The sequence below is a fragment of the Penicillium odoratum genome, assembly GCF_028828045.1.
Source record: "Penicillium odoratum strain IBT 22623 chromosome Unknown utg000005l_segment0_segment0, whole genome shotgun sequence".
Lineage (NCBI taxonomy): Eukaryota > Fungi > Ascomycota > Eurotiomycetes > Eurotiales > Aspergillaceae > Penicillium > Penicillium odoratum.
In genome coordinates, this window is record NW_026643147.1 from 918533 (window position 1) to 945105 (window position 26573).

General features: G+C 47.8%; 10 protein-coding genes across 10 annotated transcripts; 4 read left to right on the forward strand and 6 right to left on the reverse strand.

Annotated features, from left to right (window-relative positions):
• Nucleotides 1–2647: 2647 nt before the first annotated feature.
• On the reverse strand, nucleotides 2648–4823 carry N7520_005880 (origin recognition complex subunit 4; the record flags this gene model as incomplete). Its single annotated transcript, XM_057139814.1, has 2 exons — nucleotides 2648–3274; nucleotides 3333–4823. The coding sequence occupies 2 exons, from the start codon at nucleotides 4821–4823 to the stop codon at nucleotides 2648–2650; spliced, it is 2118 nt and encodes a 705-aa protein (XP_056993820.1).
• A 1088-nt stretch (nucleotides 4824–5911) lies between these two features.
• N7520_005881 (uncharacterized protein) lies at nucleotides 5912–8153 on the reverse strand (the record flags this gene model as incomplete). Its single annotated transcript, XM_057139815.1, has 4 exons — nucleotides 5912–7370; nucleotides 7420–7935; nucleotides 7991–8089; nucleotides 8140–8153. The coding sequence occupies 4 exons, from the start codon at nucleotides 8151–8153 to the stop codon at nucleotides 5912–5914; spliced, it is 2088 nt and encodes a 695-aa protein (XP_056993821.1).
• Nucleotides 8154–11079: 2926 nt separating this feature from the next.
• Nucleotides 11080–11406, forward strand: N7520_005882 (uncharacterized protein; the record flags this gene model as incomplete). The annotated part of the gene is made up of 1 exon (XM_057139816.1): nucleotides 11080–11406. The coding sequence occupies one exon, from the start codon at nucleotides 11080–11082 to the stop codon at nucleotides 11404–11406; it is 327 nt and encodes a 108-aa protein (XP_056993822.1).
• An 823-nt stretch (nucleotides 11407–12229) lies between these two features.
• On the reverse strand, nucleotides 12230–12496 carry N7520_005883 (uncharacterized protein; the record flags this gene model as incomplete). The annotated part of the gene is made up of 1 exon (XM_057139817.1): nucleotides 12230–12496. One exon carries the CDS (start codon nucleotides 12494–12496, stop codon nucleotides 12230–12232), a length of 267 nt encoding a protein of 88 aa, XP_056993823.1.
• A 1367-nt stretch (nucleotides 12497–13863) lies between these two features.
• Nucleotides 13864–14436, forward strand: N7520_005884 (PaaI family thioesterase; the record flags this gene model as incomplete). Its single annotated transcript, XM_057139818.1, has 2 exons — nucleotides 13864–13965; nucleotides 14023–14436. The coding sequence occupies 2 exons, from the start codon at nucleotides 13864–13866 to the stop codon at nucleotides 14434–14436; spliced, it is 516 nt and encodes a 171-aa protein (XP_056993824.1).
• A 267-nt stretch (nucleotides 14437–14703) lies between these two features.
• N7520_005885 (secretory pathway gdp dissociation inhibitor) lies at nucleotides 14704–16497 on the reverse strand (the record flags this gene model as incomplete). The annotated part of the gene is made up of 8 exons (XM_057139819.1): nucleotides 14704–14792; nucleotides 14850–15107; nucleotides 15156–15707; nucleotides 15758–16103; nucleotides 16155–16182; nucleotides 16241–16300; nucleotides 16371–16395; nucleotides 16452–16497. The coding sequence occupies 8 exons, from the start codon at nucleotides 16495–16497 to the stop codon at nucleotides 14704–14706; spliced, it is 1404 nt and encodes a 467-aa protein (XP_056993825.1).
• Nucleotides 16498–17266: 769 nt separating this feature from the next.
• Nucleotides 17267–18140, reverse strand: mrpl4 (mitochondrial 54S ribosomal protein uL29m; the record flags this gene model as incomplete). Its single annotated transcript, XM_057139820.1, has 3 exons — nucleotides 17267–17410; nucleotides 17543–17709; nucleotides 17777–18140. The coding sequence occupies 3 exons, from the start codon at nucleotides 18138–18140 to the stop codon at nucleotides 17267–17269; spliced, it is 675 nt and encodes a 224-aa protein (XP_056993826.1).
• An 803-nt stretch (nucleotides 18141–18943) lies between these two features.
• N7520_005887 (NOT2/NOT3/NOT5 family protein) lies at nucleotides 18944–20781 on the forward strand (the record flags this gene model as incomplete). Its single annotated transcript, XM_057139821.1, has 6 exons — nucleotides 18944–19025; nucleotides 19108–19249; nucleotides 19334–19749; nucleotides 19823–19887; nucleotides 19942–20213; nucleotides 20277–20781. The coding sequence occupies 6 exons, from the start codon at nucleotides 18944–18946 to the stop codon at nucleotides 20779–20781; spliced, it is 1482 nt and encodes a 493-aa protein (XP_056993827.1).
• Nucleotides 20782–21059: 278 nt separating this feature from the next.
• Nucleotides 21060–22137, reverse strand: gtmA (gliotoxin thiomethyltransferase; the record flags this gene model as incomplete). Its single annotated transcript, XM_057139822.1, has 4 exons — nucleotides 21060–21451; nucleotides 21527–21583; nucleotides 21637–21675; nucleotides 21741–22137. Coding segments are annotated over 4 exons (885 nt in total), but the record flags the coding sequence as incomplete, so codon positions are not given.
• A 670-nt stretch (nucleotides 22138–22807) lies between these two features.
• N7520_005889 (condensin subunit SMC2) lies at nucleotides 22808–26510 on the forward strand (the record flags this gene model as incomplete). Its single annotated transcript, XM_057139823.1, has 4 exons — nucleotides 22808–22834; nucleotides 22887–22927; nucleotides 22985–26191; nucleotides 26246–26510. 4 exons carry the CDS (start codon nucleotides 22808–22810, stop codon nucleotides 26508–26510), a joined length of 3540 nt encoding a protein of 1179 aa, XP_056993829.1.
• Between the last annotated feature and the right edge of the window lie 63 nt (nucleotides 26511–26573).

A 26573-nucleotide genomic window follows, 5' to 3' on the forward strand; every position in this document is an offset into this window, starting at 1 on the left:
CATCGCTCAGGGCAACTTGTTTCCAAGCTTGCAAGCTTGTAGACCCGCGAAATGAAGTTCCATATTGTCTGCATAAACCATCACCCGTGGACTCCAGCTTCCAGTTACTCTGGAATATATACTCCATATGTCTATCATGACCCTCCTAGTTAGCTCTCACTTTATCATGTGTGATCACTGTGCCCTGATCGACTCTGACTCGCTGCTATTGCATGGTGGGGAAGACGAAAATGATGATGGCGATCAATAGAATAACGGAAATTATGTTACTCCGAATCTCCTCAAGCCCCAATGTGACCAGGAACTTGTTTGCACGTCCTCTTTGGAAACGTTGTGACTGTGACTCTTACCTCCGAGTGGTTTATGCAGGCCTAATATCCAGTTAAAGCTGATCTGCACTGAAAGCGGTCAACACACATTAGGCTACTGCACCTAGGAGTATAACCTCCACATAGGCTTGGAAACACGTTTCATCTGGGACTTTTACGTGCAGAAATCTATCTCCCAACACTCTCTCCAAATCCCGCAAATCCCGGAAATCCCGCTTACGTCGTTGCACCGGACTTTCTCCCGAATACTTGGGATTCCTCCATCCCTACTCGAATGCAATCCCAACTACCTCGGACAAGTCCCAGTCCAGTCTATTTTCCAAGGCCTGAAGCTAGGCTACCGACCGAATCCTGCAGACCAAATATTTGTATTCGTCTTCATGGCTAACCGGAAAAGACAAAGAAAAAGAAAAATCCAAACTGCAAGTGACTGCACCTGCAGCCACGTAGATGAATTTCCAACGGCCCCAATCCCTTCCCTTCCCCACCTTCCTCCGTACAACATAAAACTCGGGAGAATCCACTAACCACTCACATCCTTTCTTTGGTGGATCCCCATGAGCAAGCATGCGATAGCTGCAGTATTGTGGAGTCCTGCACCTCGACAAAAAACTGCTCACATGCACTGCATTTCCTCCAGATCAAATCACAGCAACGTGTCAAATCTACCCACCCCTGCACACGCGAGGCAGCATTTTGCAATTGCGTGACCAAGGATCGAGATCCATCCAGACGGGACGTAGTGTCCTTAGCGCAGTAACCATGGAGATAGATTCAACTAGCTTGAACCGCTGTGATCCTGCATACCTGCATGGCGTCGGTGAATCGAATCCCCCAGGATAGCACTAAAATAGCTCTTTTTTGAAACCAGTCGGTTGCACTTTTGAGGTTTATTGTACACCGCATATGCGGATAAATATACAAAAATGGAATGATCGGCTCGTCTACTCCGTGATCCTCCCGGCTTTCCTTGACTAAGTAATAAATAGCAGACCTTTTATTGGAACTGACATGTCACTTTTGACACATGGCGAGCTTGCAGGCCGCGTGCTCCCAGGGTTCATATCGGGGCCAATTATGCGTCGTTCTTATTGTGGCGAACTTGTAGCCGGGATTTCCTAACAGGGGTAATAGGAAGGAGTACCTAGGTAGATGATTTGCAAGTTCTACTAGTTTGTAGTTAGTTGTTCCTTCAATGCTGCTGTACCTCTCCGGTGTATGGATTTATATTTACTAAGGTACTTGGAATTGAACATATGAAATAAAAATTTATCAGGCTCTGCCAGTTGACGGTTTTACAAGTAAATCCGAATGGATGGTCAAATGCTTGTAGCCCTGGGCAAGTGTTCCATGTGCCTAAAATTAAGGAATAAACACAAACATCAGATATGTACTACCATGTGCCACATGTGCAGTATACCACAACATCCGAAGTGAAGCCGGGAAACTACTAGTACACCCGTGGCTGCCTACGCTCCAGCCATCAGAATCCAAATCCAATTACATCGAACCTCGAAATAGCGCTAATCCGCTCAGTCAGTCCCAGTCCTCAAAGCTCTTGGAATTCTGTACTCCGTGGCACGGCAAGATGCAGAACGCAAGGATAATGCTTGATCTCTCCCCGGGCTTTTCCTTCCTCCCCGGGCAAGTGATACACATCAAACCTGAGCCATCGGCTTCAACGTCGAATCGAATCTTGTAACATAGTGGACAGTAATGCACCGAAACAGACATCCTATCACATCACATCCTTTCTACTTTTATTCCCGGACACGGGAAACATGTAAATGAAGATCATCACCGCCACAACTCGGTTACCCATAACGTCTTAGCGTGAGAGACCATAGCTTCAGAAGGCGGGGTGGTGTGACGGGGTATCCCTTCTGATAGGTTCGTTTGCTGTGATATGTCATAATCAGGATTTAGGGGAAGTCTTCGATCAGATCGCCGTTGGATGTGAACTAGATTTTTGAGTTGCAGGGAGTCGAGGGTTCTACCTACTTATGTTCGAGAATAAAGGACCGCTAATACAGATCTAGGAAGCCGGATCGGGATTGTCATCGTCGTTGAAGGGTGGTATTTATTGTAGTACCGTAATCAAACAAAGGGAAGATCCTGAGTAGTAAAGGTGGAAACTGGTCACGACGCCATGTGTTTAGGCTTTTTGAGCGGAGTGCCGTTTTAGTGTGTTTGTGAAGAATGCTAATTTCGGTGGCGCTGTCACAAGACATGGACCTGGATTAATACTTCAATCTATTGGATAAGAGATAGAGTGTAGGTTAGGTGAATGTGATGTAATTGCTGTTCCAAGAGTGGGATCAACCATCTCTCCACCATTGGCCAAGAGAACTACTTGAACCAGCCATCTCGACTACTTCCTCGAAACTGATCTCCACACGGAACATCTGTCCATCGGCAGTGCCATTTCCTCCACCCACAGGCGTGACAAGTGCCCAATTAACCAACTTCTCCCAAGACTCGCGCGCCACGTCGCGGCCCCAAACTCGACCAGGTGTAGCTGCAGCACCGGATATGGAGGCGGATGTTTTGGCGGATGTGAGTAACCGCACGTATTCAGCATAGGCAGCTGGGAATGATAGTGCGAGTGGTGCGATGCTCTGGGACTGGGGACCGTCAAGCCCTGGGTCAAAAAGCGCTGCCAGACGGGTTGCGGCAAGTAGCAAGGCCAGTGGTAGCGATGAAGGGCTCGAGGATGAGGCTATAGATGCGGAGAATGGGAGGGGTGCAGGGTCTGCACATGAAAGAGATTGAGAGGTGAAACTCTTTGGGATCGGAATTTGCATGGCAGGCTTGTCGGCTGCTTGTGTGCTGAGGTTCAGTTCACTGATTGGCAGCAGTGCGCTCGTTAGAAAGTCCTTTACGGATTTGGTTTGGTTGTAGATTCGCTTGAGGTGGAATTGGAAGTCCTTGTCCTCCCACATGTGCTGAAGAAGATATTAGCTAATGTAAAGCTAAATTAAATGGTTTTTTTTGGGGCAATACCTTTAAATATACTTTCCAGCCATCTAGTAGAGTTTTCCAGCCTGTCGTTTCCAGAATAGCACGCTCAGAGCCAAGTGCTTCTGTAAGCTGTAGGGCTTCATTTTCATCGAGATCCAGACTTGCCATACAGATTTCCGAGAAAGTTTCATACGTTCTAGGAAGTGGAAGATATACATATCGGTGACTGAATCGACTCTTGACCCGTTTCTCCAGCATCTCAGTCACGTCAACTTTGGTGGTAAGTCCAAGCACCGCGATTGGTGCTTTTCGAGCCTGCGCAATATCGAACAGGTTGTAGAGCAAAGTCTGTCGGGGATGAGTGACGAATAGGTCGAACTCATCAAGAAGAATGATGATAGACTTGGCAGCCGTCACCCCGTTTTTGTTGGTAGAGGTCCCGAATAACTCCTCGGGGTGAGAGAGTAGAGCTAAGAGGGTTGCCATTGTATCGGCATAAGAGTTGATCTTAAGAGTGTCGTCCTCAGTGTTGGTCTCACGACCAAGCTGACGCCACATCTCTCGAAGAGCTAGACGGTCATCTGTGTGGAGAAAACCGTTCAGACGAACAACGTGGAAGTCATCCCCGTGATTCTTTGCAAGAGATGAAATGATCGTCTCGACCATCGCTGTCTTTCCCGAGCCCCGTGATCCCAGAAGAAGCATCGAGTTACCTTCACCAATGGTAACTGTCTGCTCAATCAAGTGGTTGACCTTGTTATATTCGCTTTCGACTCCCTTGAGTGGGATCTGTCGCTTGCCAGTAAGCTTCTCGAGAACGAAATTTGTAAGGACGCGGAGCTCTCTATCAAGTCCCTGGCAGAGATTCTGCACAGCTTCCACATACTCGGGAAGGGGCTCTGCCATCTCCACACTTTCCTCCACCGACTGGCCTTGGTGCAAGCCTTGTTGGAGCTGCAGCGCGAGAAGATCATCAAGGCCATCATTAAATGTCTCTGGTTCATCTGATTGATCCTCATTCACCACTCCAGCGCTGGTACCATTTGACTTGGGTTTGGCTGCCCGTCTCGATCTCGTCCTTGCAAGTGGCTTGGGCGATTTCTCATCAACGTCCATATCCACATCCTCCACAGACTTCTGTCTTGCCTTCGGGGTATTTCTTGCGCCACGTGTACTGCGAGTCGTGGCAGCCGCCCTCCGCGTCGAAGTCGGTGTCTGCTCCCCTTCGAATCGCTGGGGCGCTTTGCGCTGCCGCCCACTGGCCCGTATGCTCCTCGGAGTCTCTGCAGCCGGCGCATTGACTTCGCCATCCATTCTGAGTCCTTCGGGTACTTGTACACTTTTTCTTCGGGTCGATTGTCGTCGGGATGCCGTTGATCGGGGGCCACGGTATTCTTGGTCCTCTTCGGAGTCTGGTTCTGCATCAGAAGATGAGGGCACGGAGTAGACATCATCTTCTTCACTTCCCATGGCGACATCACCGTCTTCATCCTCGGAGACTCTTCTCCGCTTGGATACCCGGGGATCTCTCATGGTTGTAGCTGGCGTAGGTATAATTGATTCGAAGGAAGTATGCGACCGTTGAGTAAGGGGAAAAGACGACAGGAGTGCACTTGAATTGATTGCGATTGCTGGATCAATGTCAATTGAGATACTGCTCAAGGTTGCGTCTCAACCATGTCGTGCTGGGTCCGTTATAATTGGGAGCTCATTGGATTTTCGGCTGAGAAAGGTTCAATAGGAAGGCTTCGAAGGGGTTGCTGGGATGGCTAGGTGCACTGGCCTAGTTCGATTCCAGGTGCAAGGGGAGTATTGACAGTATTCGGCAACAAATCGCAGCCGTGTTTTACGCGCCTCAGGCCACCAACGCCTGTGTCCATGGTTCGATCATCGATATATATCACCAGGATTTTATTTGCATGTTAGCATAATAGTATTGAAACAAAAAGAAAAATCCGATATTATATAAGTCTCATCGCTAGTACGTTTCCATCATCATCTGGTCATTAGCTCAGGCATCAAGCTTTCTATTCATAGTAGGAACATCCTGATCTTGGATTCACAAGCACTACATGGAAATCCAAACCTTCAAAGCACCTGTAGATCCTTAATTCAGATCAATATGCAACGGGCGAAGGGGGTGAACATATTGGTCTCCCATACATATCAGGATAGAGACTGATAAAGCTTGGAAGGCTCCGTGGATTCATCCTGTTCCAGTTCCACTCTCCACTTACATGGAGTTTGACAACGCAAGCTGTTTCTGCAAGTTATATTCGTCAATCAGGGTCACTTGAGGTTCGTACTCTGTAAAAGAAACCCTGCTCTCACTCCTCTTATCGGTCTATCTGGATACATATATTTCTTACTGGGCGGGAAAACTAAACCGTGCTTCAACCTTGAAAGGTAATGTGTATTGAGTAGCGAGCCTGTACAGTACAATAAGGAAAAAGCGGGGACAACCAGAGCCTTAATGACATCTACGCTTGAACGTTATCATACTCAAGTGCTGCTCATGGGCCATTTCGCTCGAAACAAGCAGATTAAACTGAGATCAAACATTTCGATAGCAAACCTAAGAATCATATATCATAAATGGGTATATTTAGCTTACAGCAAATCTAGAAGTATAATCGAACTTCGATAGCTGCAGGCATCGAGCCAGTAGTCGTAGACTCGGATAGTTCCGCGGCCATAGCCTGGCCCCCTGGAATCCGCTGGACCACATCATCATCCAGCAGTACCTTCATATCATCTGGCTTGACATGGAACAGGCGAAGTCTCTGATCGGGACCAAAATTTTGCTTTTGAGAGATCTTCGCCGCCAGTTCTTCCACAGTGAGCTCGGATAGGTATACCGCAGTGTGGAAGTCATCCTGTGGTACGCCACTTTGCTGGAAGCGGAGATAAAAACATCGAGCTGGAGTGTCCTTAGCTGCCCTTGAATGCTCACTTGGCAAGTTGATTTTTGCACCAAGATCCATTGGTTCAACATCCCCAGTGGATAGCCCTGGTGAGCCACTTGTATTTGATGATGCAAGTTCAGAGGGGCCCTCGATACCATCAACACTGGAGAATTTAATCGATGCACCACTGCGGCTGTCCCACTCGAGACTCGCGCCGCCTTGCAGTTCATGTAGCTGAGGATCTGCCGAGTGATGCGAACTTCCCGAAGCGCTGATTGATGTTGATGGAGTCACAGTTTGGAAGTTAGGTTTCTTGACATTTTCAAGCACCTGCTCATTCTCAACTGGAAATAGATCCGGATCATCTTTCTGTTCTCCTGGGAGACAGAAGTTGCTCACAGGACGATTGGAGTAAAATATACTTTGCATTCTTGCCACCTCCGCATCCAAATTGGCTTGCAGTTCACTTTCAGAGAGATCATTACTCCTGAATGATAAGCGACTGTCCCGTTTTCGCTTTCCGAGGTTGACACTTCCAGACTTAGCAAAGTCGGCCTTGCGTTTTTCAATTGCCCGTTTCAGTTGTGAAACATCATTGAACATTTTCCGCTCAGCTCCGTGGTCGCGGAATAGCTTCACGTTGCAAAAGTTTAGCTCGGGAGGACCGGGCAGTGGCATGTCTGCCTCGGTCTTTGCACAGAGTCTGAGAGAGGCTCCTTTCACTCCCTTCGCAAGGCTAAAGTCAGTTGAGAGAAAGTTAAATCGGATACCCATCGTGCAGCTCGATGGCCCTGTAGCGGGGTTCGTGCACCATGTGACGCAGAACCCGTCTAGCGATGTTCTTTCTAGCTGGATGGGATAGCTTTGGTCTTTATTCTCTTGACACAGATCAATCATCTCGACTGCATGTATGCTGCCCCCCCGATGCATCTCATGGCCTCGAGCTTCCTTCCATAGCCTCCAGCATGCGGCAGGATTGGATGCCTGCTCAGGGTCTTCAAAGGACACGCGGATCGAGGTTCGATACGTTACCAATCCATCCGTCAGAAGCGGAGGCTGGGAATCGGTTATCGATAATGAGTACTTGTGACCTTTATTAAGATAGGTCACCGGAGCATCATTCGGATGATGGATCATCGCCGTTGGTGTATTCAGGTTCACCTGATATCTAAAGCTGTGGAATCGTTAGCTTGAACAAATAATAGTTTTGGTGGAAAACATACTCGGTCTGGCCGTGACGAGGAGACTTTTCGCTGCTTGTGACGCTTTTTTCCGGGAAAGAAAGGTGGAAGGCAGATTGTTCGTGATTGCCTAGATCAAGAGGTAGTTGCTCGCAGGGATCATCGACAAACGCATCGGTTAAGTCGGAGTGAACAAATGCGCTAGGTGGGTATGCAGTGCTCTGATTGCTCCAAGGTAGGCCTAGACCTTGAGGTTCTGCTGCGAAATATTGTGAATCGAGGGTCTGATAAGAGATGCCAGTTTTATTTCTATGCAGGGGCGTAACTGCAAATTGCTCAAGAAACGTTCTTGGCGTGAAAGGATTCGATTGCACGCTTGGCGTGTGTAGGTCTCCTGCCGGGCCGTGAAACACCCTGTCCAAGAGACTTGCATCCTGACTATTATAGGCTGGAGTTGCAGATGGTGTTGGAAGTGAAGTATCATCTAGGAATGGCGTGAATCGGAGGCCTGGGGTGTTCTGCGTAGCAAGACTGTTCACGTCGCCCTTGATCGAAATTCTGCATCGAGAATATATTAGCTGATGAGCATAGCTCGAGGAAGGGGAAGTCGTACGCGGGTGGATGATCGTATTTGACACTGGGCCGGACCACATCAGAGAAAGTCTCCTGAAATTTGTTGATGAGGCCCTGGTCGGGCTTTTTGAAGTTCGGTCTGGCGATACAATTAGCTTCGTATTGGAGAGCCGATAAAGAAGTATATACCTGTGGCCAAACATCTGTGATATGGTTAAAAAAGTAGAGAGGTTGAAGAAGTAAGATGTTGCATCATAGAGGGGTAGATTTAACGGTCACACGCTTATCTTTGATGCTCCGCACTATTAAGGGAAGAAAGCTACCGAACAAACCTTGGAATCAGCAGAAAGGATCCGCTTCAACTATGGCCACTGAGATTCATTGAAAATGGGCCCTGTGCATGACGACGAATCAAATCCATCAGTGGCGCACGCTTGGGTTTGATCGACCCAGCTTGCTCCACTGTGGCGGGGTATTCTTTCGAAACTTCTCGTCATGATTTCAAGGTACCAGATGCATATTTGCCATTGCATTGTCAACTTGTTATCTCCGCCCCAAAGCCCGGCTCCACCAAAATATGAGGGCGAACTACAAAGGTCAGTGATTACTCTTCGAGTTGATTTGTAACACAGCCCCGATCCACTACAGTATGGCCTTGTCATACAGTTCTTTCAAAGACGGCAGATAATAAACACCACACAAATAATGCCCAATCATGTTCAGTGCGGGCGCATCTGTGTTGATCAGCGTATGACGAGATTTTCTCTGACCCTGAGCCAATATGCTGAGGGAGCGATCAGCCCGTGCGAGGCTGCGAAGGGTATTATTCTAGAGCTTGACCATTGCTTAACTTGGCTTAGGACATTCAGATGGGAGATGACTACGTATTAGGAGTATATTTAGAAGATATTTTAGGTGTTCATTGGACGTGTCCGTAAAAGAAATACACTTCTAGTAAACTCAAAAGATGAACAATCTGAAACTTCAAGCTCGTGTATCCATCATGCTGACAGCAGCAGGCCGGTCAGGTAAGAAAACGATTTCATTGCCAATTATTCGTGCTTGACCTGCTCTGTAAAACTGTTACAGTGCCGCCCGATATTGCCTTCCATACCTGGAAACACAGAGTTGCTATTTGAAACCCTAATCACATGATACACTAAACCTACTGTGGATTTTGCGTAAATTACCAGTTTCGAATATACAAAGCAACGATACCGGATTTTGTACCTGTTTGTGTAGATACAGATCCTGGAGCCTGGATGACTAGAGGGCTTTATGCCAACCAAGTAAACTCAGCCACCGTTAGCAATCTGATAACTTCCCTCCTCCATCCCTCAGTTTCTTTACTGCATAGGGTTTGACGATGTCCTGGGTGTCCTACGGTGCAAGGAAGACCTTTGATGAAGGTTGCATAAGCCTCGTGTTTTTCCCCTAATCCCCTCTCTCTAAAGAATGTACCTCCTTCCTGTTCTGAACGATGAGGCTATATATAATTGAGTTATGAAGAGGAGGTTTGACACTCCTTGAGAAATAGTCTTGGAATAATCTGACTTGTTTCCTTTCTCCTACCTGATCGACAGGCTTCTGACTTGTAGTATCTTCTCACAAATTGTTTCCCGAAATATAATTTAACACAAATTTTCCTTATGGTAGTAGCTTTTTCTTTCAAGAAGCAATGTATAAGGTGTCGGATTTAGGTGGTTAGCATAAATCCTTGTGTGTGCACGAAGCGCTCGTACACGGTCGAGATCGTGCGATTCAACAAAGAATCCACGATTGTGGCAGATATCGTGCGATCTAGCAAAAGGCAAAAGATCCACGAATGTGGAAGATAACTTTATAACAGAAGAGTCAAAGGTGTTAAACTTGTTCAATTTAGCTATAGAAAACAGGCAGTATTTACATCTTTATGGAACAGGCAGAATATCATAGAAGAATCCGAAATAATCCAGGGGGCATACTAGAGTGTTAGGAAACTCGTTGCTTTTTCTATCAGATGTGATAGTTGATAATCGATATCGTAGCGGTCTACCGTGTATACAGCATTATCTAATCCGATAGGCGTAATCGTGCATGCGCATACAGATAGTCGTAAGCGCTAGTATTAAGAAAGATCTACTTGTAGGGTAGAAGGCCTGTTGATCAGGTAAGGATGGAAAGCACTAAGTCGGATTCGTGATAAGACTGTTTCTTGAGGAGTCTGAAACCTACTCCTCATAGCACCAATTTATATTTAGTCCTTTCCCGCGATATACGTAGTATAATAAGGATCAATAAGTGGATAAGACGCCTTAGCTGAAAAGGTTGTGTAACCAGTTGACATGGCCTGCATGCGGGGTTGCCCTTCAGCTACGCCACCGAGAGGGTGCCAATTGATCGTCGAAATATCACCACCTTAGCGGTGCCCTTCCCCCCCTTTTGGCCTGAGGCCTCGATCTACGACAAGATATCATGACAGCTAGGCGCCGACTGCACACAATCGCACACGCTAAGAGCGGGGTAATTATATGTATATATTAACATAAGATATAGTATTATATTATATATAGCCGCTCTGCTCCTCTCACTATCTATTTCTTAGACCTGGGAAGCTATCTTTTTATAGGAGCAATATCTTCTCGCGTTTTACCTTAAACATCTGCATAATATAGCACCGAGACAACTCTCCTGAAAGCTACGATTCCCTCAAAATAAACGATAGTGGTTATTATTTAGCTTCTGTGTCGGGAACAGAGAGACGCTATTTCAAACACTAGTCATATAAAGCGCTGATCCTAATATAGTTCCTATATTTGAAGTGCTAGTTACTAGTTTAGGACCCACATGTCCCCCCACATTTACAGACTATGAACCGACTATTCCGTATTTAGTCATCAATTGAATTGACTATTTAATCATTGATAACATCATTGGTCATTACGTGCCAAGTCTTCCCTGAAGCAATTTATTGTGTGCCTTTGCATAGGTTTATTAAGTGACTAAACTAGCTTTGTCATGCTTTAATAAAGGGGATTTTCCCTCTTTAAACGTTTGCCTAGTCTTACAGAAAATTATAAAAGCTCACATCTATCAACATTAGAAGCCGCTGAGGTTACAGTTGGTGTTAGCGACCCTTATTCATCTAAAATGTATTTCCCTCTAACCACTCTCTTTTCGTCCGTGCTCTTTGCCATTCTGGTTTCATCCCAGGTTGTCTCTCTCGACAAAAATGTCGAAGCGTGTAACGACATTCTTGGTATCCCGTCGGCGGTGGCGGTGCCCGGTGGTTTCTCTAATGTCGATTGTGACGAGGAGAACGTAAAGGAAGCCGCACAACTTATACAAGTTCCCGGGGCAGAGATTTTGGGGGTCACCGGGCAGGTGGTTGCCGGTGAGAAGTTTGTCTTCTTCGTGGTGAGTGTATTACGTGGCAGTTTTAACCAACAGTATACCAGTATGGCTAATATCAAATAAATAGGTTCAGGATGGAATAGTTCATAGAATCCCTATTTTGAGAGATCTTCACGGTACTCTTAAGATTTTAGAAGACGAAATCTGCCGTGTGAGTGATAATCTTCAATTCTATCCCCGCTTAGATTGATGTTCCTTCTACGATCTAGTGCTAATAGAGGTGTTAACTATAGGATGTGAGTGATCACTGTTATCTAGGTTTATTTTATTCTGATATGCTAACGAAAAGGAAAGGGTACTCCGCCATCTGAAAGTGTGCGAAATTGTCTCTATTAAAGTCCGCCTTTAACTATGTGAGACATGGCGCCATACTATCATCTTGAGGCCAACTATCAAGCTCTCATACCTAAGTAACGTGGAGCCACTGATTCAACGCCCTCTTTTCCGTGATGTCGATTTGTCCGCCTTGATATTGGGCCCCCTTTTTCTTGTAAGGCTTTCTGATATGGGAGAGAAGAGAAGGCCGACAAGCTGAGCTGAATCAGGCCGCTTTCCACAGAAGATATTTCCTGGTTGTAGGTACAATACTTTTTATTCAATCTGTTCTTGAGGGAGGGAAGCTGGCAGGTTGCCGACAGTCGCTTAATCTGCTGCGTTTTGTGTAGATCCTTCTATTCGGCCAGGCTTTCAGAGACTTGTATCCATACAGATAGGTACAAAATCCGGTATCGTTGCTATGTATATTCAAAACTGGTAATTTACGCAAAATCCATATTAGGTTTAGTGTATCATGTGATTAGGGTTGCAAATAGCAACTCCGTGTTTCCGGATATGGAAGGCAATATCGGGCGGCACTGTAGTATCCAGTGATAGAGACTTGTCCCATTCACTTACCCTTGTGGACGTCGGCCTTGATTTCGTGGGACTTCTCGTCCTCCTTGTCAACGACGGCATCCTTGACGGCAGTGGCACGAGTGCTCAGCTTGGCATCACCGTCCTTGGCGATATCCTTGTTAACCTCTTTGGAGGCCTCGGCGCCAGTACTCTGGACGCTCTCGGACACATACTTGGCGGCGTTCCATTTACAAGGTAAGCACGGACAAAGTGATGGGGCACGCGAATAAGCACGGTGAGGAACCTTGATGGTCTCCATTATTAAGAAGCTGGAAGGTTTGAAAGGTTTGAAAAGATGGGTTGTGGTAAAGTTGGATGGGTGGATGGTTGTGGTGAGATGGAAGAAGGAGAAGATGGAAGATGGAAGAGCGAGAAGAAGTTGTTATTTATTTCACTCGCCTCAGAAATCCCAAACATCACCACAACGTTATTACTCCAAGGTCAAACAGGCTACTTCAATGTCAGTAGCTCTACCAAAACTGAACCTATTCAATTGCAGGTATCGTCTTTCCAATTATGGGTTTTATAAAGCTTAAGTTCTTGATTGACTGGTCTCTTCAGAACAAGCCATTGCTTACTTTACGAGAACATTATCACAGAACTACTGTACCTGGATCCTCTACATTGGTTTTTATTGTTCTCTGCCTTGTATACTTGCATAGTCCCACTCCATTCATAATCGAGACAAGTATGAAGTAATATAGTGTAGGCTGAGTGCAGTAGCTTAATGGTTTACGCTTTCAGCAACATGGCCAGATGCATAGATTGGGCTAGGTCTACATCTTATGGAACGATGCTGCACGGGTTTGAATTTCTAATTAGTGATTCTTAATCGCTAAACATCTAGAATAAGTGAGCCTAGAACTATTAAGCCTAGAACTATTGAGCCTAGAACTATCATTATTATGAACTGTAAGCAAGCCACAAAATAAAATGATTATGGCGTTTGCCAACTCTGAATGTTTCGCTGCCAGCTGAAGACTAGCCCTGACATCCACGAACGACTCGAGGGTTTTGTCATGATCATTCGGGATCACAAGAGTTCCTCCTGGTGCATTCGGGAGGGTTCAACTTCGCTGCCGAGAACTGGAGGAATCTGATAACTATACCGTTTTAAGCCACAGACAAGTGCTCATACATACAACAGTCCGGCCATGACTTTGAGAGAGAATTATGCTATTTAGCCCATGGTAGGCATGGACTTTTCAGAATTCTGCTTGTGATTGGCTAAATACCAAAGTGTTCAATTGTAAAGCGGCGGCACTAGGCTGCCAAATCAGGAAAATCGGCCTAAAGTCCGGCATATAACCAACTAGTAAGTATCTACAGTATGAAAACTAGTACCTAAGAAGACGTAGAATGAAAGGCTGATAATTATAAATAAAATCAGCTAGCAATACCTAGTACTAGGTCAGCTAAGCAGTCAAGACTCGAAATCTACATTTAATCGGTGGAACGAGTCCGTATCTGATCCGAGCCGAGGTTCATGATGTCCCCGACCGAGCTACACCCGTTGATAACTACCTTGAGTCTCGCAACATTTTCTCATACATAGCCTGTACATTCCTTTTCATTCCACCCTTTCCAATCCTCTACACCCTCAATCCTCACATACGCACCCACATCATGTCCAATCACCAAATACTTCCGCCAGCGCGCGAAATGACCGAATTCGAGCAACACGTCTACGACTGTACACACATGATAGGAAAGAAAACCGGCGACATTGTTAGTGCACCCAATCGCCCCAAACATCTAATGCGAATACCACTAACAGCTCAACAGCGCTGGGACATCGACGCCCGAGAATGCAGCCTCCGCTTCGAATCCGCAACCCGCGGTCCACCCTCCAAAGTCGCATTCACTTTTACCATTACCCCTTCCCTTAGCAATACACTTGGAAGCTTGCACGGTGGGTGCGCAGCGACTTTGGTGGATATCTTGTCGACAGTGATCTTGTTAGGAGTCTCGTCGCCTGGGAAATTCGGGTTCGGTGGCGTGACTCGGAACCTGAGGTTGACCTATCTCCGACCTGTGCCGATTGGGACGGAGGCGAGGATTGTGTGTGAGATTGTCCATGTTGGGAAACGGTTGGCGCTCTTGCGGGCGGAGATTCAGAAGGCGGATACGGGGGATGTTTGTGTGGTTGGAGAGCATGAGAAGGCGAATACGGATCCGGAGGTTGATCTGAGGATTTGATATTTGCATTAGTGATGACTATTTTATATACTTGATACCCACCTACATGGTTTTGGGAACTACAATGGTAATAGATTTTACAGCATGTAGTGAAGAGAGACAGGTATATTTGCGCTTGCTACAACCTCCTGTTAATCTGACCGGATACTTGTGACCCGTGGAGGAAAACGAAGAAACAACGAATGACAAAGCACCAAACATGTCCAAGAGAATATAGCCATCCTAGCATCTAAGAGATAGATCATCTCATGGGAAGAATATCTTAATTTACTCCTGAGCAAGCTGTTGGTCCTCCCGGAGACCCTCAACCACCAACTCCTCGCCCACAGCACGGCGGTAGATGTCCCGCACGTCGACTAAAATAGATGTGTCAGTAAAGAAAATCAGACAAAATTGTACAGCGAGGTCCTTACTGTTTGTGGTCTCGAAGTGAGATGTGGCATCGTAGCTCTTGGAGATGAAGATGTTGTCACTGGTACCGTCCTCAAGAGGCTCGTACAGTGGGATCGGGGGCGCCTGGAACTTCTCTAGAATGGCACCCAGGCGCTCAAAGCCTGGCTCCAGCTCCATGTGGGGGTTTGCATCGTTCTCGGCGATGGTTGAAACGATGGCGATGTAGTAGCCCTTGGGGCAAACGTTGTGTGCAGAAGAGACCATGGCAATGTAGATATCTACTAAAATCAGTGAGAATTCTCAAGGCTTTGGAAGAGATGACTTACCGTGCTTGCGTCCGACCTGGGACTGAGGAATGATGAGCTGCAGCGAATCACTGCCGTCGGTCTTGTCAATGGGGTGGTTCAGGATGCAGATGGCCTTGAGCAGGTATCCGGTGGCGCGGACCTTGCCAGGGAAGTAGGAGGGGTCGGCAATAATCTTCTTTGTCTTGGTTTCGAATTTCATAACCTCTGCGTTCTCATCACGGTCCTTCATGGTGGCCTTGATACCGGAGACCTTGCCGCCCTCGTACAGCACCTCATCAATGTCGGTGTTCAACATGTAGGTACCACCGTAGATGGCCGAGAGACGAGCAAAGCCCTGAGGAAGCTCGCCCAAGCCGTAGAGAGGGTAAATGTATGGCGACTTTCCGTAGCGGGCCATGGAGTTAACGTAGAGACGAATGCGGTTGATAGCGTCGACAGCCACACCAGGCTGGTTGATGTAGTCATCCGAGGGGTACAAAGCCATGGAGTGACCAACAAAATCACGGGTGTTGTCCTCAAGGCTGAACTTGTCGTAGACGTCCTTCATGGTGACGGCGTGGATGTTCAGACCTAAACTAGAGTTAGCCGTCATACCCCGCATCAATGTTCACATCACATACCCTGGTGAGTCGCAGGATCTTCCTCCTTGAAGTCGCCAACCCACTCAAGGAACTTCTTGGCGCGGCGCTTCTCAAAGAGACCCATGAGAGACGAGCGCAGAGCCTCACCGGCATCCGAAGGCACCTTAGCCACGGTCGCCTTGGGACCCTTGCCTTGTTGAACATAGCTGCCGGCGATCTGCTTGAACTCCAGGTATCGGGTGACATCGGTGGAAACAAGAATGTTTGTCAACTCCCCATTGGCCATCAACAGCTTGGGCACCAGGTCAATGTTCCAGTCGTTGACTCGGCCGTACTTCTTCCAGGGCTCTTCGCCGGCGGGAACATTGCCGTACTTCTTGAACAACTGCGGAGACGGTTAGCAGACACATTTTCTCGATTCATTTGGCCGGCATACTGTTTCGATGTTGACGGAAGCTGCCTCTCTATAGCAATTGTTAGCTATCACCCAATAGTAGTGTTGCACGGAGCTTCGTTACGTACCCTCCATAGTGGTCGTTGCGGTCAATGTGGAGCACCTTGTTACCCTTGACACTCAGAACACTGGAGTAAAAAAGAAAGATTTAGCGATAATCGCAAGTCATGGTATGCTAGGTATATTCTAATTACGTACCCGGACAGAACACACTCCGTCAATCCTAGGTGGCCAGGTCAGTGTTTGGAGAAGAGGAATGGCGGGGTAGCAGTAACATACCAGTGCCGAGCACCACGACATCGTATTCAGGCGCGATCTCGTCCATGTTGGATATAGTGAGGGGATATTGGGGGTAAGATACAAAAGGGACGTTAGTATCCGGAGGCAAAAGAGGGAAGAAAGGTTTCTCCTGTCACCTTGTCCCCGCGGATCAACAGAAGCGGTAAGAAGAGAGACTATTTGACGGGGCCCGCCACTAGTGGCTTAGTTTACCTCACGAAGCAGAACAACTTCATAGAACACCCCCCTTTTCTTCATAAATGGACCTATGAGCATCTATCTCCTTAGATTCAGCCCCTGGATCTATATTTATCACCCCGCTCCAAGATCCCCCTGAGTGGAAGAGGATGAATGATTGCATTTGGTCTCATTTTGAGAATCACTCTAACCCGACTAGGAATCTCCAAGTACACATGGCTTCAAGTAAAGACCACCATCGTCAACCTCATTTTCAAGCTGCTTTTCAATTTGCCTTTCTTGATAATAATCTATGTGGTTATATTTATGCACTTTGTAGTATAACATACGTTAAAAAACACTTGAGGGTACCGGAGTGGGATACAGGTAGATACCCAGGCGCCCATCTGACTCGACCAAAAGTGTCTAAGACATGAATTATATATGCCTAGTCGAGTAAAACAGAGTGCACGTCTGCTAAAATACCAGACAAGCTTTCAAGATAGTATCGCGTTGTTGATATTTTACATTCCAAAAAACTATATAGAGAAAAACAATGATAGATCGACCAGAATATTGCTACAAATTCCAAACGGTTCTCAGCCCATTCTCAGAACTGTGATTGGAACAGATCTGCCTTAGGGCTTGGAGGTCTCAGGCTCGGACTCCATAACATCTTCGTACTCCGGGCGAGCTCCCTGCTCATACAGACGCTGTGCTTCCTCCCAAGCGTACCAGCGCTCACGCAACACATGTTTGATGCTCTTCATGGTAATGACGATCTAAAGCAGTGAATTGGTCAGCAAATAAAGTTCCGAAAATACACGGAGAGTATAATTGTTAAGGCCATCGAAGATAGCAACCCATGTAATGGGAGAACATGGGGTGCCAACGCAAACGCAGAGGGAACTTACAGCTCTGTCCCGGCTCTCAGATTCGTGTTCTCCATATCCAGCCTTCAGGCGCATTCTCTCCAGATTCGAGGTAGCGATACGGTTGCGCTCTTTGATGCAGACCCACCAAAGTCTGTGAAGGTCGTCCCAGCTCTTGTCGCGGAGTTCGGTAACAGCCCATGGGCGACCTGGATGGGAAGTTAGCGATTGTCTGGTAGATAGAATAGATATATATTAGAGGGTCATTTCACGCACCGTGGGCTTGATCGAAATCTGGTTCACTCATTGCCTCACGCGATGGAGGGAAGAATCCCCAAAGTCCATGGTCGGGGTTTTTGCTTCGGGGAGGCAAGGAATCAGCTGCCACAGGTTTCGGCAATGGGTACTTGGAAACACCAAGCTTGAATCGTGGACCGGTACGGTGAATAGCTGATACACCGCGAGTTCGGTTCAAGTCGCGTCCTCGGCCAGCGGCAACGGGAGTAGTCGTGGAGAAGCTCGAGGATTGGGTGGATCGAGTCATCGAGAAATGGAGGGAGGGTGCCAGATATGGCGGGGGCAATTCAGCCAGGGCAAGGCCCCCATATTTGGCCAATTGAGCGATGGCTGGCCGATGCATGGTGTTGGATTTGACTTCGACTACAGGGGAAATGTAAGAAGGGCAGATGCTTTTTTTCGGACTCAACGGGCGGTCACGTGCGCAACCACTCCAAAGTGACGCTTTCCTTTCAGTCAAGATGAAACGTTTATTTTCATTTGTTCGCCAAAGACAGCTTGAATATCATCGCCTCTTATTCTCCTGAAAACTAGCTTCAAAAAGTCGTCATACCCGACAAGAAATTCTGGCTTAGAGTACATTGAGACTGCCTTTGCTCCTCACGGCATCCGCGCGCCTAATTTACCCAATCGATTCGCTCCACCTCCAAGCGGAGCAGTGCCGCATCAAGTTGGAGAGGCCTTTCATGGACTGCCATCCCTCCACAGATTCTGCTTCGGGTTGATATTCTACGGATTCTGACCACAAAACGAGTTTCCGGAAGTTTCTGTTCTGGGATCGCATCTTTCAGCTCTGTACTCGAGGCCTCAGTTATGAATCGACCAGGTTCGTCAGTTTCTTTTACCCTTCCCTCGTCCATTGGCCTTTCCCCGCTATAGAGAAAAAAAATGCCCTGTCACCTCACCAGGCCTTCCCTCTCGGAATTGAACCCTATGAAATTGATATTTACTCGCCTGTATGGAACGATGTCAAAGTTCTATACTGCAGTAAAGTGCCTCCATATGCGACCGAGACATTTTCGCAAGGATCTCTGAATACATTCTTGGGCTGAGCCGAAGCATGAACACTCGCGCTTTGAGATTGTGTAGATCTCGCTAACTCCTTGTTTTCTTGTGCTAGGATCTGGTCCACAGCCTCTACGAGGCATGTCCGGATTCCCCGCGCCGCAGCAAGCACAGGCCCGAAACACAACATTGGCGTCTGCACGACTGCCGAACGGAAAATTGGGTACGTCGTCTTCGGGTTCGATATGGATTGGGTTGTTAGAAGTCGGAGCGGGTGGATGCTAATACGTGGGGTGCTGATCTAGGTGGCGCAGCGAATTGGAACTTCAATCTGCCTATGAGCGGAACTCCCACTCTACAAACCAACCAACAACGAAATATGGGAACTATGGGTAGCTTTGCGCAGAGCTTGACCGGTTCTCAACCAGCAACACCGTTAGATCTTTCGTGAGTGAATTCTTGATTGGATCCATCCTCGAGTGACTTCTTGTGCATGATTATCGAGGAACTGACAGTGATTGTTTCTTTCAGCGAATTTCCTTCCCTTTCAGGTGCACCCCAACAGTCACAATCTCAGAACCCCGGGCAACTTGTTTGGGCCAACGCAAGCCAGCGAGCTGCGCAGCACACTCCTGTTCAGAGACAGCAGCACCTTCCTACTTCTCAACCCCCTTCTCGAACCTCCCAGACCCAACCGCATCCCGTACAACAGCCTTCGCAAGCACCTCACGATGACATTTTCCCCTCCGGCGCCCAATTTGCCAATCGACTGGATGACTTCAGGAATGGTGGACAGGGTATCAGTAGCCAGCTAGGCGCCGGCAGCCAGCCTCAGACGGGTAACATTGACGAATTCCCTCCGTTGGGTCGCAATGTTGCAGCTGAGATCGGCCAAGACAGTCGAAGCTCATTGATGCAGAATACTGCGTTTGGAAGCTATAACACCAGTATGTAATGGTGTTTCCCGTTATGGTGCGGGAGAAATGGATAAAAAAATGAATCGCTGACCCCAATATGTAGGCATTGGAACATCACGGTCGCCTGCCAATCAAGGACCCAATGGAGTTTTGGGGCAGGAGAAGGAGGTAGGTAGATCGGGCGATCGTCTTTCCCAGGCCCCGCACTCACCGACACCACAGGACCCTAACAACACCCTGATGTCGAGTCAACGCAACTTTAGCGACCCGCAACAATTGCAGCAAAGGCAGCAACAGGCCAACGAAGGGCAGGATGCTTCAGTGGTCGCAAATACCAGAAGTGCAGAACAACTACCTCTCGCGCAGATGAGTGAGCTGGACCGATTCGGCTTGGCCGGCCTATTGCGCATGATCCATAGCGAGAGCCCTGACGTGGCCGGACTCGCTGTTGGTCAAGATCTGATGACCCTTGGCCTGGACTTGAATCAGCCTGAGTATGCGCGCCCGCTGTTTGAAATCCATTGATGGCCCTAGCTAATAAATCTCGCGTACCTTAGACCTCTCCACTCCTCCTTTGCAACTCCATTTCCGACAGCTGCTATGTCGGTCGTACCGCTCGAACAGGACTTCTCCCTTCCCTCTTGCTACAACGTTGCGAACATACAAGCCCTCCAATCTCGAATCCCTGGTTTCAGCGACGAGACCCTGTTCTACATCTTCTACAGTATGCCCCGAGATATCATGCAGGAGCTGGTGGCAGAGGAGTTGATGGGCCGCAAGTGGCGGTACCACAAGCTCGAGCGCTGCTGGCTGACCCGCGATGAAACATATCCTGGCCCAGTAGATGTGGAACGGGGAGTGAGCGAACGTGGCGTCTATCTCCTGTGGGACCCTGCCACCTGGAAGAAGATTCGAGTGGGTCTTACCAATCAACATACACAACCAGACGCGCTGACTTCGTCGCAGCGAGATTTCATCCTTCGATATGAGGATCTGGATAACCGACTGGATTCCAACCGGGCAATCAGTCGTGGTGTTAGCCAGACACATCATGCTTCATAAATTGGTATTGGTACGGCTCGGCTCAGTCCTTTGTTCAATCGGCAAATGGCGTTTGGCTGTCTGTTTTCTGTAATGTTGCTCTACGGGTGGCCAATAGTACAGTGTCTTGCGGGACATGGGCGTGTTGATTTACCGGGGAAACTAAATGGACTATATGGGAAACCAAGCCACGATACTATTCGAACGGCCTTTATGACCTTGTCAGATTTGTATTAACCAATGTTCTCGATTCAGATTCTGTTCAAGCTGTGTTTATATCTCTAGCTTCAAGAAGTACAATCTGCTGGCTTCTGCGCCGTCGACAAGATCGCTACCCACTCCCCAGGCACCTCCCCGTCCTCTCCGTAGACACTAGCTAGATACTTCTCTAGCGCTGGTTGAACATTATTCTTGTTCTCCTCTCGCATCTCCTTTGACCAGAAGGTTTCTATCATCAGTGGCATCATGAACATGACCATCTCCACAAACTCAGCCACTGAGAGGGAGTTGTGTCTTGTGACAGCCTTGACCTTGATGTCATGAAAGCCTCGGTCTCTGAGCTGGCATTCTATCCATGTCACGGAGTTCCATTGGCCGTTACCTAACATACCCAGGAACTCCTCAGCCGTCGGCCATGGCAAATTGTTGGGCATTGTTGCAATAGCCTCTCCGGCAGCCGATATCCAGCCCGCTGAATGGTCATTGTTAGTTTTCAGTCCCTTGATATCCTCAACGGTATTGCTATAGTAACAACAACTTGACTTACGCTGAATCCAAGTGGCAAAGGCAATAGTTCCCCCCGGTTGCAAGATTCGGATGGATTCTGTAACCAGCGTTGTTAGATCCTATCGAATTCGATGGAAGTGAACAACTTACCATCCAAGGCAGCCAAGCCTCGGGGAAGGCCCATGTAAGCTAACAGTTGACAGAATATGTAAGTTACAATTCATGAAGACACCAATAATGAGGTATAAGCATACCGAAAGCCGTGAAGACATACGAATAATGTTCAGATGGCAGCTTGGTATCTTGCGCATCAACAGTCTTCACCTCGGTATTAAGCCATCTTTCGCTCTCCATGCGGCGCCTGGTATACTCCAACATTCCATCTGATAGGTCGCCGCATGTCAATTGCCATTTGGCCTTGACTTGGTCGTCCAGCTCGTGTTGAAGGATACTGGAGATGACTCCAGTACCGCAAGCGTTGTCAAGAACCACGAATGGACGGTCTCTGAGGGACTTCGAGTTGGCTATAATGCCACTCTGATTAATTAGCAGTTGAGCAAATTGGCCGGTTGCTCTTTCGCCGAGTCTGTAGGCTTTGATGAATTTATCGTCGTTGAAGATGATGCTCATGTCTGGAGTTTGTCGGGCCATGTTGTGATTGTATAGATGGATTTTGGACGTAAGTATTTGATGATTTTCTAGGACTTCTTTCTTTGAAGAGGTTTTTTTTTCAAAATGAAGTTCATGTTCTTTGTTCTTTAAGGCTGGTCCTTTTATATGTTGGAAGGACTGGCCAGTGATGGACTTGTCACTGATTTCTATTCGTCGAAGTAAGTACAGAATTTAAAAGTGCCCGAGAATGTCTCCGCAGCTTGTTGAGCTAGAAAATTTGGACCTAAACACACGTAAGACGCGATACATGATTGTATCATTGGACCGTCCATCTGCCTTGGCTCGTTCCTTCGTGAGTACCTTCGGAAGAGAGTGATTGAATTGGATATACTGTTTGATTGTGGGGTCAAGACTCATCAGGGTACCTATTTTCTCCAAGTAGTAGTGCTAGTAATGTATGAGATAAGACAATAAGCGGAGCTTAACAGACTCGGAGACTTTCAAGAAAGTGTCCGTATAGATATTAACGTGACTGATGTTGATTATGGTCCGTTGTAACTAGATTATGCTTACATAATCCAGACAGCGCTAGTGCAAAACGGGCAAACCATAAACACCTGATTTGCGGGCAAAACAACACTCGCGCCCCTCTTCATCTCTCCCGACCTTAGATGTACTCCGCCTAGCGAGCCGACTCGCTGTCGCAACCATGAGGATCACAGAAATTGTGATTGACGTACGTTTTCAATCTTTCAATTTCCTGCGCTTGGCTAATTTATGTGCTGTAGGGCTTCAAATCGTACGCTGTGCGTACGGTTATCTCGGGATGGTGCGCAACAAAAGCGAAGACATGGGCGCAATGACGATAAGCTAACATTATAACCAGGGATGAATCATTTAACTCCATTACTGGTCTAAACGGTAGTGGCAAATCCAACATTCTCGATGCCATTTGTTTTGTTCTCGGTATCACCAACATGTCCACCGTCCGAGCGCAAAACCTCCAAGATCTCATCTACAAGCGCGGTCAGGCCGGTGTAACCAAGGCCAGCGTTACTATTGTCTTTGACAATCGCGATACCTCCAAATCCCCGATCGGTTTCGAAGAGTACGCACAAATCTCCGTCACCCGCCAGATCGTGCTGGGCGGCACCAGCAAATACTTGATCAACGGCCACCGTGCGCAGCAACAGACCGTCCAGAACCTGTTCCAGAGTGTCCAGTTGAATATCAACAATCCCAACTTCCTGATCATGCAGGGTCGCATCACCAAGGTGTTGAACATGAAGGCAGTCGAGATTCTGTCGATGATTGAGGAAGCGGCCGGTACACGAATGTTCGAGGATCGACGAGAGAAGGCGATTAAGACAATGGCGAAGAAAGAATTGAAGCTGCGTGAGATCGAGGAACTTCTGAAGGAAGAGATTGAGCCCAAGTTGGAGAAGCTCCGGGCGGAGAAGCGTGCATTCCTTGACTTTCAACAAACACAGAATGACTTGGAACGTTTGACCCGACTTGTTGTGGCTCATGACTACCTGCGTGGGGGAGAACGGCTGCGCGTCGCGGGAGAGGAGTGTGATAACAAAAGGGAAATGGTTCAGGCATTGGAAGAGAATGCAACCAGGCTGAAGGGCGAGATTGCTCACCTGGAAGAGGACGTTAAGCGGGTCCGGTCCGCCCGTGACAAGGAGCTTCGGAAAGGCGGCAAGTTCCAAGGTCTCGAAAACGAGGTCAAGAGCCACTCACATGAGCTGGTCCGGTTGACGACCGTTTTTGATCTGAAGAATTCCAGTATGGAGGAAGAAAAGGAAAAGCGCCAGGCGATGCAAAAGTCTGTCGGTGACCTTGAGAAGGCCCTAAAGGAAAAGCGGAAAATCTACGAGAAACTGCAGGCCAAGTATGATTCCGCTAAAGCTGAACTTGATGCGCAGAATGTCGAGGTTGAACAAAAGGAGGAACTGCTTCAAACATTGCAGACTGGTGTCGCATCGAAGGAAGGACAGGAGAGTGGTTACCAGGGACAACTACAAGATGCTCGAAACCGAGCTAGCAATGCCTCTACAGAGCAAGAACAGGGGAAGCTCAAGATTGCCCACCTCGAGAAGAGAATCAAAGAGGAGGAACCGCGTGCAAAGAAGGCCAAAGAGCAAAACCAAGGTCTTCTGAAAGACCTGGAGGGTCTGAAGGCCCAAGCAAAGAAGCTGGAGTCAGAGCTCACTCGTCTGGGATTTGAGCCCGGTAAAGAAGACCAGATCTATCAAGAACAGTCAGAACTGCAGCGCGATATCCGAGATCTCCGCCAACGGGCCGATGGTCTACGACGAAAGGCGGCAAACATTGATTTCAACTACGCCGATCCCCACCCCAACTTCGATCGTTCAAAGGTCAAAGGCTTGGTGGCTCAACTCTTCACACTGAACAAGGATCAGGTTCCGGCTGCAACAGCTCTCGAGATCTGTGCCGGTGGCCGTCTTTACAACGTTGTGGTTGATTCCGCGGAGACTGGTACCCAGCTGCTCCAAAAAGGCAAGCTGCGGAAGCGCGTGACCATCATTCCATTGAACAAGATCTCGGCATTCAAGGCCTCCGCAGAGAAGATTGGCGCTGCTCAGAACCTTGCCCCGGGCAAGGTGGATCTTGCGCTGTCTTTAATTGGATATGACGAGGACGTCCTTGCAGCGATGAACTATGTCTTCGGTAACACACTCATCTGCAATGACGCCGATACAGCCAAAAAGGTCACATTTGATCCTGCTGTACGGATGAAGAGTGTCACTCTTGAAGGCGATGTCTACGACCCTTCCGGTACCCTGTCTGGTGGAAGTGCCCCTAACTCCAGTGGCGTGCTTGTAACCCTACAGAAGCTCAATGAGATCACCAAAGAGCTGAGGAGCAAGGAGCGCCAGCTTGCTACCCTGGAAGACAACATGAACAAAGAACGGAAGAAGCTTGATGCTGTTCGATCAATCAAGCAAGATCTAGATCTCAAGACCCACGAGATCAAACTTACCGAGGAGCAAATCAACAGCAACTCTTCTTCTTCGATTATCCAAGCTGTCGAAGAGATGAAAGCAAATATCGAACAGCTGAAGAACGATATCGCAAATGCCAAGACTCGGCAAGCCGAGGCATCAAAGGACATTAAGCGCATCGAGAAGGATATGAGTGAGTTCAGTAACAATAAGGATAGCAAGCTTGAAGAACTTCAGACTTCGCTCAATGCTCTGAAGAAGAGCCTCACCAAGAATTCCGCTTCCGTAAAGGAGCTCCAGAAGGAACTCCAGTCGTCTCGTCTGGACTCTGAACAAGCTGGAAGTGATCTTTCAGCGGCGGAAGAGCAGTTGGCCGAATCAGAAAGCACACTGAAGGCCCAGGCTGAAGAGATATATTCTTTGCAGCGGGAACAGGCACGACTCAAGGATGCCCATGATATTGCCCAAGCACATCTTGAGGATGAGAGAGCCAAGTTGACTGGGTTTGATGAAGAACTCCGCGACCTTGATGAGACAATCAAAAGCAAGTCATCGCAGATCACTGAAGAGGGCCTGGAAATGCAGAAACTGGGACATCAACTCGAGAAACTCCAGAAAGACCAACATTCCGCCTCTCAGGCTGTCGCTCATATGGAGCAAGAGCATGAGTGGATTGCGGATGAGAAGGAGCAGTTTGGTCGCGCGAATACACCATACAACTTCCAGAACCAGAACATCGCCGAGTGCAAGTCGACACTGCGCAACTTGACCGAGCGTTCCCAGGGCATGAAGAAGAAGATCAACCCGAAGGTCATGAACATGATCGACAGCGTTGAGAAAAAGGAGGCTGCTCTCAAGAACATGATGCGTACAGTCATTCGAGACAAGAGCAAGATCGAGGAAACTATCCTTAACCTCAATGAGTACAAGAAGGAGGCGCTCCACAAGACCTGGGTCAAGGTCAATGGTGACTTTGGACAAATCTTCAACGAGCTTCTGCCGGGTAGCTTTGCCAAGTTGGACCCGCCTGAGGGCAAGGATATCACAGACGGCCTGGAGGTCAAGGTGTCTCTAGGCAAGGTCTGGAAGCAGAGCTTGACAGAATTGAGTGGTGGTCAAAGGTATGTTCTACAGCCACGGGTCTTTTTACAACTATGTGACTAACTTTTGATTAGGTCTCTTATCGCCTTGTCCCTGATCATGGCCCTCTTGCAATTCAAGCCTGCTCCCATGTACATCCTCGACGAGGTCGACGCCGCGTTGGATCTATCGCACACACAAAACATCGGTCGACTAATCAAGACTCGTTTCAAAGGGTCCCAGTTCGTGGTGGTCTCCTTGAAAGACGGCATGTTCCAGAACGCCAACCGTATTTTCCGCACCCGGTTCAGCGAGGGTACCAGTATCGTTCAGGCACTGACCCCCGCCGATATGAAATAGACATCATGAAGATGTGTTTATTATTGGTCAATTTTGTCTTTTTTGTGTTTGTCTAGCCCGGTA